The 12349-nt window shown below is 39.5% G+C and overlaps 1 protein-coding gene across 3 annotated transcripts in view; it reads right to left on the bottom strand.

Annotated features, from left to right (window-relative positions):
• PCCA (propionyl-CoA carboxylase subunit alpha) overlaps nt 1-12349 on the bottom strand; it is a 394384-nt gene that overhangs the window by 94024 nt on the left and 288011 nt on the right. For all 3 annotated transcript variants that reach the window (XM_032314393.1, XM_032314394.1, XM_032314396.1), the window contains one exon: nt 740-838. In XM_032314393.1, the coding sequence (XP_032170284.1) occupies nt 740-838 (99 nt within the window). The remainder of the gene's footprint in view (nt 1-739; nt 839-12349) is intronic.

Raw genomic sequence — 12349 nt, forward strand, 5'->3', positions numbered from 1 at the left:
ACAACAGAAAGAATGAGCGTTATTTAATCCTATGGTGGGGTGTGTGATTTTTATTTGCATGTGATCACAGTGTTACATGTTACACAGTGTTCTTTGTTTTGTTTTGTTTTCCCTGGTACTCTAAAATTCAACTATGAGGTCAGCTGAAGAAACTTTGGCAGAATCTCTTTTCATAGCTCCTTTAAAATGGAGGTCACTGATGACAAAGAACATTCAATCAATTCTGGATTTCAAGTTATTTCCTCGATGCAAGAAATCTTACTTTGGAGGGAAAATAAAGGTTAATAAATTGAGATTACTCAATTTTTAAAAGGCATCAATATGTTCTGGCAAATCAATACACAGCTCACATTTCTACTGATCCAGCTCTATACGATCTCAATCACATGAAAAGGAAGGTAACAAATCATATTTTATAACTAAAAACCCACAATGACAACAAAAATGGCTATCTTCTAATATTTTTGGAAAAGTGCACAGGGTGCTTCATTTACAACAAAGTATATAGTAAGTATTAATTCCCTAGCCTTCCCAGATGCTGGGAAAAAGAAAATATTGATTCCTCTGAAGACTTGCCTCAAGATCCTCCAAAGAAAGAAAAACTGTTTTCCATCATAAATGTAGGAGATGCATAATATGCAGCTTCCCTACTATAACTGTCAGAATTAACCTAAAGGCAGCTGCTGGTAAGGATTCTGGACTTGCAGGACCCCTCGAAGTAAACCGTCAGAACGTTTACCTGTATCGTCCTCTGAGTGCCATCGACGTTGACAGACAATAAGGGTGAAGCCAGGTTCCACGTGCCGGTCACATTTAGTTTCGACCCATCAACTTCCACCTGTTGTGACACCAAATAAGACTGTTACCAGGAAGAAAGACAGAAAACTGATCTCAAGTTCACTGCCGCATACAAAGCAGCAGCCATTCTAAACAGATGGCTCCCAAACAACCTGTCATGTTTACTGCTCCCGCCATGAAAGACAGGGTCCAACAGGAGTCTCCTTAGCCATCTCTGGGGAGAGGGGAAGGACCTGGGCACAGCTGCCTTCGGGTACTGAGGTTTCAAGCGCTTTCCAGTAAGTAACAAACAGCCTTCTAACTCTAAACCTATCTGGACATGCTACATTTACTGCAATTAGACAAGTAATGCATATAAATTCCAGTGACATTTTGCAACCCACACATCAGGGCTTGCATATAATATCCTCTCCAAGGACCAAGAAAGAACTTTTTCTGTGTTCATTTTAATGAAGGACTATACATTGTTATCTTCATTAAACAGAAGCTTTAATTAGGCAAAATTCTTTGGTGTTGAATATTAAAAGTCCATTTGAACTTTGCAAAAGTTCTGTCACATTTTTGTCGCTCACGAATGACTAATTCCATCAACTTATGACAATGCTAAAAAAAAAACCCATAATATTTTAAAACAGACACTGTTAAGAGAAAAATTCTAATTTCCAAATAAATAATATAAAAGTAACTGAAAGAAAAAAAAGCAAAGCTAAATTAAAATAAAAAGTATTGTTAGTTACTGCTTCCTTTTCATTCACTGATTCCCCAACTCTTACATATAAGAACTAAGAGAAAATATCAGTATCATTTTAACTCTATGGTAAAAACCTAACAAAGGGATATGTGAGTTTGCCCAAGGTTCAAAATAAAGCAGCAGCAAATTCAAGACACATGATCCCTAATGATTCCTTTACTCTCTCTTAATACTTACTAAGAGGCACACAGATGTTACCGTTTAGAAGAACAAGTGTGCCCATCGACATCTAATGGACTTTACATACATAGATGTCCGGCAATGGTGCGGTCATACAGTCTAGAAGCGAGGATGTGCTGCTGGCCACGTCACGAAATACCAGTGGGATAGACGTGATGCACTCACTTGTGCTTCCGTATTCAGTGGCCTCTGTGTCCAGAGGGCACAGCTCAGTAAGTAGGAAGAAGGAATGGCTTGGGTCTCACCTAACATTGCTGTTTTACTCAGAGCTGCTTACTAAACTGGAGCATTTACCCTCTCTGAACCTTAGTTACCAAACTAAAATAGAGTAAAAATAGCTATCCGAAGGGTGCTGTAAGATTAAAGAAGTTAGCATATGAAAGGTCTACCAATATTCCTGTCACGTAGGTCCTAAATATTTTCTCCCTTCTCCTGTCCCTAACGGTTCCACCATCCTTAAATGAATTTTAAAAATAAGGTTGGATAATCATACTATCTCATAAATTATTTACTATTAAAACACTAGATGATAAAGATCTGAGAAGCATCAAAATATACATTTTTAAATTATCTATTTAGCAAATTAAGTATCTCCTTCTGTAATGAAAGATTTCCAAAAGAAGCTCCCAATAGATAAGAGTTTTACAAATATTAAGTGCTAAAAATACCTTTTAAAACTGAGAAAAATATTTGCTTTGACACAGCTTCTAAATTTAAAAGGTTAGAATTATAAAAGTTTTATTTTTTAAAAAGGAAATTTAAAGGCTACATGGAAAGATTTTTAACAATAAGCACTTAAAATTTGTATTTGATATTAATTTTATTTTTTTAAATATTTTATTCATTTATATGACAGAGAGAGATCACAAGTAGGCAGAGAGGCAGGCAGAGAGAGAGGAGGAAGCAGGCTCCCCGCTGAGCAGAGAGCCCGATGGGGGGCTTGATCCCAGGACTCTGAGATCATGACCTGAGCCAAAGGCAGAGACTTTAACCCACTGAGCTACCCAGGCGCCCCTTGATATTAATTTAAACCAACAAGGGTGACAAAATGAAACTGTAATTGTCATCTTTAGGGCTTATCAGGGGGAACTGAGGAAAAACAAACGAATTCACTCAAATCCTGTAGAAGAGAAACCAATTTACTAAAGCCTAAGAAAAGAATTTTTATGAACATGGAAATAAAATGCGACACACCCATGTAACAGACTATCAGTTGGTAATAAAAAGGAATGAAATGCTGGTACATGCTACTTATGTGGCTGAAGCTTGAAAAAATGCTGCCTAAAAAGCCCGTCACAGGAGACCACACATTATGTAGTTCCGTTTATAATGAAATGCTCAGAAGAGAAAAATCCGTACCAAGAGAAAACAGGTAAGTGGCTGCCTTGGGCTGGGGGTGTGGGGATGGATGGAAGGCCTGAAGGGTGACAGCTGTGGCGGGCAGGCTTCCTACTTGGCACGATGGAAATGTTCTAAAAGCGACCGTGGTGATGGTGGCTCGGCTCCGGGAATTTACTACCTGCCACTGAACTGTACAATTTAAATGAATAAATAGTATGGGTGTGTGAATTATATCTCAATAAAGCTGTTAAAAAACAAGTGACAGATGACAGTTTCATTTTTTTTAAAAATCAGAAGCACTATTTCATGAGAAATTAAAGACCTAAAAACCAGATAAATACATATACATCATGTTCATGAATCAGAAGAGGCAAAGAGGGCGCCTGGGTGGCTCCGTGGGTTAAACCTCTGCCTTCGGCTCAGGTCATGATCTCAGGGTCCTGGGATCGAGTCCCGCGTCGGGCTCTCTGCTCAGCAGGGAGCCTGCTTCCTCCTCTCTCTCTGCCTGCCTCTCTGCCTACTTGTGATCTCTATCTGTCAAATAGATAAATAAAATCTTTGAAGAAAAAAAAAAAAAGAAGAAGAAGAGGCAAAGATTTCTTAGGACATAAGAGATACAAATCCTACAAGAAAAAAATAGATGAATTAGACTTCATCAAAGTTACAATTTAGACATTGTTATGAAATGGAAAGTTGAACCACAGGGTAGGAGAAAATATTTGCAAAACACGTATCTGGTAAAAAACTTGAATCTAAAATCTATAAACAATTCTCCTTTGTAAGTCAATAAGAAAACCAACTGAATTTCTTTAAAAATGGGCAAAAGATTTGACCAGATATTTCGTCAAGGAAGAGAGACGAGGGACAAGCACATCACTGATTGATCGTTAGGAAAAAACAAAATTATAATGAAATAGCACTACCCCCCCGACTGGAATGGCTAAAATGAAAAGGAGTAACAACACTAAGGGCGGACAAACATGTGGAGCAACTGAAACCTTTACACATCGTGGGTAGGAATGCCAAATAGCAGACCTGCTCTAGAAAACCCCGGAGAAGTGAAGACATATGTACAAATACAGAGTGCTCACGAATGTTGACAGAAGGTTGTTTACAACAGCAGAATATATACAAACAGAAAGTTTACATTCACCTCAAACTGGAAAAAACCCAAAAGTCCAATGAACCAATTATAATGGACAAATATGGTATATCCACACAACAAAAAGGGAGCAATAAGCATCTCAAAAGCATTATGTTAAGTGAAAGAAGGCGGACACACAAAAGGACATATAGAACATGAGTATGATTCCACTTACAGAACATTCTGGAAAAGGCAGAAATCAGGCTGGCAGTTCCTAGCGACTTCGGATATGAGGATATGCCTGACTAGGAAAGGGCATGAGGGAACTCTATGGGGTGATGGATGTATCTTAAATCTTATTTCTGGTGGTGATTATAGGACTATACAGATTTGTCAAAACTCAATCAAACCATACAATTAAAGAGTAATTTATACCTCAATAAATCTGACTTTTAAAAACAAAAAGAGAGTGGTGCAGTCAGCTAAGCATCTGACTTGATTTGGGCTTAGGTCATGATCTCAGGGCCTTGAGATGAAGCCCCACAGCGGGCTCTGCACTCAGCAGTGAATCTGCTTAAGACTCTCTCTCCCTCTCCCTCTGCCTCAGCCCCTCCTTTCTGCTTGCTCTCTTTCAAATACATAAATCTTTAATAAAATAAAATGATTTTAAAAACAAAAACAGAGGGAGGAAAGTCTGCCTTTTCCCAAACTGAAAATGATATTTTTAAACTAACTTTATCTTCCCTAATAAATTAATTTCTCTCCCCACATCCTCTGCTATTGGATGAGTAGATGTGAATGTTAATTTGGGAAGAAAGATAAAAGGAAATTTCCAGAATTTCCTTCTGGACAGAAACATGGGGGGAAAAAGTCCTTTTCAAGTCCTATCGATTACACGAAGGAAAGACACAGAGGGAAGATGAAAGTATCGGAGACCAGGGATCAGAGACCCCCCCAATTTCCTTTCATATGGACCCCTGGGAACACGTAGGGGAGTAGAAATGGAGAGAGATATGTGAAAACATCCTGACGGGTATCAGGTACGCTAAAAATATCTAAACTGAAGGTCTACTTCTTCATCATCTACTTGAACATCATCTAGGAGGGCCTGTAGGCTTGGGGTCATGGCATTCCTGGCACAGTGTGTGGTCAAAAGTGTAGCACGGATGGAGGAAGAAGCTGGACAGATGACCCAAACACATCATGTTAGGAGTCCAGAAGTTTTTACCTAGCTTAGTGAAACGACAAAGTCTGGCTCAGGATAAAGAAAACATAGTAGTACAGGGGAACTCTATGTCTCCAGGCAAAGAGCAAGCAGGACTATGGGTGGCAAAGGCCTCTTCCATGACAAAGAGGACGAAAGAGCACCTGACAGTCATGGGTCCAGGTCCTTACAGCCTTGAAAAGACACTGTGGGTCTGAGTTCTTTCCCCACCTCTACAGTTATGAGGTGAGTCCAACCATATACCTAAAGGCCCCATTTACCTGCACCCAAACTCCACACCACAGGGGTAGCTACAGTAAGGGAAAGAAACCCAAAATACCATGGTATCTGAAAGACACTGCTGAAACCAAAGTGCTGGGGTGCCTGGGTGGCTCAGATAGTTAAGCATTGGCCTTCAGTTCAGGTCATGATCCCAGGGTCCTGGGATCAAGCCCCACATTGGGCTCCCTGCCCTGTAGGGCATCTGCTTCTCCCTCTCCCGCTACTGCTCCCCTTGCTTGTGTTCTCTTGCTCTCTTTGTCAAATAAATAAATAAATAAATAAATAAAATATATTTTTTTAAATTCTTAAAAATCAAAAACCAAAAAACTAAAGTGTTTCCTTCCCCTCACCCCTTACTTAAGGCAGAAGGCTTCTGAGGAAGATTACATGACAGACAGACATATCTCCCTGCACACCTGGGAAGTAATGAGCATAATTTTGTGACATCACTATATAACTGAAGCAAGAAGTTATCAGAGCTCCAAATCAGTATCTCTGAAGCATATCTTCAAATTTTAAATGCGAGAAATGAACATGCTGTAAACCATCATGTGTTTTCTCAGGCCTCAAGCCATAAACAGACTTCACCAAGAAACATAATTCAGGACAGAAGATGCAATGATACTATTGATGCTTTCACGAGATGAGTGAAATCTAGATGTAAGTATAGGCCATTAGGAGAGGCAGGGAATTTGAACATATTAATACCTCAGGAAAGATCGAAGCAGACTGACCTGAAGAATTCTTGTTACTATGCCATGTTTATTGTCTACACCTAATTCTTCAGCGTTGGTGGTGGTGGTGGTGGGGGGGGATGAAGCAGCAGCTGTGGAGTGGAAGTGGCATTTCATTACTACAGCACTGAGAACGTGACATAAAGCACCACCCTATCTTTTCCATGCCAGAACCTAATGGAAAGTGAAATCTAAGACAATGGAAATAACAGATTTGATGAAAGGGTATTCGACTAACAGGCCTAACAAGGAAAAGCTATAGGCTGCCCACGCTTATACACAGCCAACGACCCTCCTGCACATAACGATCAGAAAGTAACCAATGGGGGATCTTCACATACAATTTGTAAAACATATTTTTATCAAGAGAAAAAGGTAAATTAAGAGTATTATAACACAAGAAGAACTACTCGGAGAAACACAGGAAGAGTTCAGATAAATAATTCTGCAAAGTCTCAAAGATAACCATAGGAAACACGACTCCTCTTTTAAAAAATGAGCTCAAAGAAGAAAAACAAAGGTTCAAAGAAGAGATCATACAACAACAGAAGGAAATGAAAATCAAGCTGGTAGAACTCAGAAAAAAAATAAAGAGAAAAATAACATTATAAGATAAAAGCCACCTTAAGAAGCAACCAAAAATAGAATCAATGAGACTACAAAGAAAGACAAGGACGTGGAGATACCATATAAAACAAAACAGACAAGACTAGCAATATAAAAATTTATAGAGAAGACAACAGATATCGAGGAGGGAGAAATGGATCCAAAGAATATATGAATGACTTTTTCAAAAAGGCTTATAAAGAAAAAATAAATGAAAGTTCAAAGATATGATGGGATAAAACTTTTGAAAATAAATAAAACCTCGAAATTGTGGACTGTTGTTGTTTATGGAACTTTAGGAAGAAAGACAGTTTTATGTGGCTGTTTAGGGAAAAATAAGAAAGCAGGCACAAGCTAGGAAAAAACCTCAGATCAGCCTAATTTCTCAAGGGCAAAACTGATACATAAGACTACAGGGCAATATGGTCTAAGTACTAAAAAGGAAAACATTGCCCCCCAATTTTATACCCAGCCAACATGTCCTTAAAATATATCATATCAACATATCTTGTAGCATATAAGAGAACTTAGCACCCCTTTTTTAAAAAGGAGGCATCTCTCTATACACTGATATGAAACCATACCCAAGAAATTACAGAAGAGCATACAGAGTATGCTATCGTTTGTTAAGGGGGAAAAAAACCCTGTGTTTTTTAAATGTATAGAGTACCTCTAGGTAAATATATGAGGAACAGAGGGACTGCAGGACAGGGATAGAAGGCAGGCTTGCCTTTACTGCAAATCTATTCATACTTTTAAAATTTTGTTCTGTATCCATACGGTATGTATTCAAAACTACAAAAGTGAGGAATAGTGTAAGGGCCCATTCTTCTCTCTCATGGCAGCATGAAGTCAGTATTTACTTTATACCTTTCACTAACAGGCACACAATACATAACAGCTGCCCTTCTTCATTTTGGTTAACACACCAATACTCATTTCAATTTCTCTGGTCACAGATTTATCGAATTCATCTCCAACACCCAATTTGATCATGTATTTTGGACAATTCCCTCTGCATCAACTCTGGCTTATTGAGAAATGAGGGACTGGAATGAGCAACACTGAAGATGGCTTCTAGGCTCAAATTCTATGGTTTTATGCCTGTGAAGGCCTTCTATTTAAGATACACTTAGTTAATTTCTGACATGGCAAGTTCCAATATTTGAAAGGGACTTGGTTTTGCTCAAACACCTCTTTTTGGGGAAGAAGATTTTTAAGATCTTTCCTTTGACAAGCAATAAGAGCTAACAATTTAAGTCAAATTCAGTGTAGGGATAAAAATAGACCAAGAATAAAATGACAGGGGCACCTGGGTGGCTCAGTGGGTTAATGCCTCTGCCTTCAGCTCGGGTCATGATCTCAGGGTCCTGAGATCGAGCCCCGCATTGGGCTCTGTGCTCGGTGGAGAGCCTGCTCCCCCCCCCCCCCGCCTGCCTCTCTGCTTAAAAAAAAAAAAAAAAGAATAAAATGACAAATGACAGAAATAATATTTTACCCCTTTCAAGGCAGACAATATTGTGGTAATGTTCTAAGCAACATGAAAACACTAGAATATTTTAAATTACTATAAAATTCTGTTTAAAAAACAAACCAAAGATACAACATCTCTGTTTAGAAACACTAACCCAGACATAAAGATTTCGTGCCTGCAGTTTAAACAGACCCAGGACGCAAGAGCACCAAAGTTAAATTAGTTATCACATTCATTCTGACCCACACTCTTGGCAGACAACGTCTTCTTTTCTTTACCAAAACTGAAGCCACAAGACATAAATCCTCTGATTTTTTGGCATCACTGAACCTTCTTTCCTTTGCTGATATCTCACACACCAGGCATTTCCCCTCTGCCTCGCACATGTACCGAACACCTATTATTTTCACAGATGGGCACCTACGTGACCCACTGTGCCCTCCAACCACCAAACTGCTTCTTTCCTTCTTTTCTCTATCAGGCCCTAGAACAAGTGCTCTGTGCCTATTTTCCTATCAAGTAACTTCTCCCACAAACTCCTACAATCTATTTGCTAAAACTATATTCTGAAAGGTCACAAATCTTCAGCAATTGTATACTTTCTTCCTAATTCTGACTCCTCCTTACTTCTCAGCAGGAAAGAAGACCTCTTGGGACGAGGTGATATTTAAGCCAAGATCTGAAGCGTGAGTAGAGAAACTGGTTGGTGGTGGTGGGTCGGTGGGAAGGTGCAGAGGGGCTATCCCAGAGGGAATCTCGTGTAGAAATAAAAATCCCAGAGGCAAGAAAGAGCTTAGCTCGTATGAAACCAGTGTGCAGAGCACAGAAAACAAAGGCGAGCATGGCACGTTGGAGAGGAGGAGTGACAAGAAGCTCTAAAGGATTCCAAATGGAGAGTGCCATCGTCAGCTGTGTCTTTCTGAAAGATGAGTCTAGCTACAGTTTGGAGAACAAATCAGAGGAAATAAAAATGAAAATTACGGTGACTGGGTCCCCACCGTGGGTCCTGGGGAGAAGCGGGATACTCAGGAGTGGTATAAACTGGGGAAGGAAAGTGAAAGGTTTGAATACAGAGGTCATGAAATAATCCCGAAGAAAAGGGAGGCGGATGAGTTGATCAGAAAAGCAGCGGCACAACTGCCTCCCAGTGCTGGGTGTGCTCAGCCACAGTGGGGACCTCGTGCGCATATAATGACCTGAATCTGCCTCTGGTATGTGGTTTCGTCCAGCAATGCTCAGGTATTTGCCCAATGCAGGAATAAAGAAACTGGGACGCCGAGTTCCTCTAAGTCTGGGAATGATGGGAGTTAAGAGTATGTGTAAGCGAATTACTGTAATTATTGGCCAGGGTATCTAAGCTGGATAAAGAATGGAAAAACGGGAGTGGGCTCCATGGCTGGAGAGAAAATATAAGCCCTCATGGTTGTCCTGAGGCAGAGAGCGCACAAACTGATTGCCGGCCTTCAGATGCAGGGGAGGGAACGTCGAGGCTGCCAAGGAGGGAGGCAGTGATACAGCATGAACGTCAAAGAACAAGACGGAGGGGCACAGGGTCTAGAATGGAACCAGGGGAAACAACTCACTTCCCATCTCAGAGGTGCATGTGTTATGGGGAAAAAACCACCACCACGTTTCTGTGAAGGCAAGTAAGCGGCAGAACATCCAGAGAAAGTGTCTGAGAACACAGGGCGGTTTGTTGATGCCAAAGCAAGAGACACAGAGGCCACAGTGGAAAGGGCAGAGAGGAGTGGAGAGACTACGGAAGAACGCGGATGACTGGGGAGGCTTTCCAAAGGCCCCGCTGCCCTCTACCCTTAGCACAAGCACCCCACCCCCACCCCGCAGCGTAGCACCTGCTACGGCCTCTCGCTGGACCACCGCGAGAGACTAGCTCTCTGCATGTACTTTTCAGTACCGCCACTTGGTTCTCCGCACTACAGGCAGAATGGTCTCTGGTGAACATAAACCCAATCATTTACAAAAATCAGAGGTAAACGGGGAAAAAACAACAGTGTGAGAATGACCAAATAAAGGTCCTGCCTGCTTCTGGAAAGTATAAACTCCAAAAAAGATGTGTAGTGCTGCAATCTTCAGTATGATACCATCATATGTCTCAGCATTCTGTAATCATTTAAAGATTACATTCTACTTAAAGTATGGATATTTTAAGTTCAAATTAAGCAGCGCAAGTCTACAGCAGATAGAATTCATGCAATCCATCTTAACACACACTATTTTCTGCCAAGTTTCCCCCACCTAAAGAGGATAACTTCTGTTAAGTTATTCATAAGAATGTTTATGATGTTTAAAACACCACTTCAAAAACATGGTTTCTTTCCTATTCCAAGAAAGCATGTTCTCATATTTAACAGCCTACTGGTAACTCTGAACTCCATTAAAAATGTTTAACTGCATTTATGGTACAAATAATGTTGATGTGGAATATTTTCCATGAGTTGTTTGGAACATTCAATTTTCCTATCTACGTAATCGTAAGGGAAAAAGAAAGTACACACCCAAAATTAATTTGACATTTGTGAGAGATTACTTACATCCTTTACCATTAAAAAACAAAAAAAGCACTTCCTCAGAGGTACCTCATGACACAGTTAAAATATTACAACTTCTATTACAGTAAGCACCTGTAAGCTGAGTTTTTTCAAAGGTAGGAATGTAAAAACTTAAAAAACAAAGTATTTGCCAAAAAGCTTTTCCAAAAATAATAAAAAATTTGGGAAGATACAGCCTATAAAAAGTGTTTCTGATTCACCATACAATTCTTCTTTTTGGTTATACACAAATTCTTTTTTGTCATCAAATGTTAAGACTAGTATTGTGCAGAATTAGACCTAAGATAAAAATCAAGGTGTTCATTCCACTACTTAAAAAAGACTTTAATCATATATTTTGCTTTTATTTCTGAAAACAATATGAAGGATAAAAAAGGTTTGTTGATCAAGCTATAGCTAATTTCCAGAAAGGAATAAATAGTCTGCCCTTTCATAGCCTACCTTAAAAATTATCAGTCCACACAGAACGTGGAAAAAGATCTGCGGTTTTCTGATTTGGCTATTAGGCTGGAAAGAGTCCTAGAAAAACATACTCCAACCCAACCCTTTCCTCCTGTTACACATATAAGGATATTGAAGAACCATATAAATTATGGAAGCAACAGAAGCAGTTATCTTGCAATTCTGAGTACTTCACTGAAATCCACATGTCAAAAGCAAAAGTAACACCTGTAAATAGGAAGGTACAATGCTTGTGTGTAGCAGAAACTCATAGCTTATTTGTACCTTGTAAGAAGACTATTCAGGAGATAAAGATGCTTACTGGTTCTTTTTGGTTGTTATCTCTTAATTACTGCTAACAAAAATATTATTCAATTGTGTATCAAATCGATGAGGTCTATCCAACACTCCCTAATAACAAAGAAATCTATAGACCATGCAGTTAAATACACGGGATATTACCACCATCCGCCATCATTATAGTACACTGACGTCTACACACACTCCCGCTGGATAGGTGAAACACAAATAAACTTTTTTTTTTTAATATTTTATTTATTTATTTGACAGAGATCACAAGTAGGCAGAGAGGCAGGTAAAGAGAGAGGGGGAAGCAGGCTCCCCCCGGAGCAGAGAGCCCAATGCAAAACTCGATTCCAGGACCCTGGGATCATAGCCTGAGCCGAAGGCAGAGGCTTTAATCCACTGAGCCACCCAAGCGCCCCACAAATAAACTTTTTTTAAAAAATTCTGAAGTTAAAATGTTGACAATAAGAAGCACATAACTTTCCTAAAATTTACATCTAATAACTTTGCTAAATTATTGGCTTCGACATTAATTTCTCAGGTAAAACATGACAAAAATAACTCAAACATTCTTGTTC

The sequence above is a fragment of the Mustela erminea genome, chromosome 15 (genome assembly GCF_009829155.1).
Source record: "Mustela erminea isolate mMusErm1 chromosome 15, mMusErm1.Pri, whole genome shotgun sequence".
Classification (NCBI taxonomy): Eukaryota; Metazoa; Chordata; class Mammalia; order Carnivora; family Mustelidae; genus Mustela; species Mustela erminea.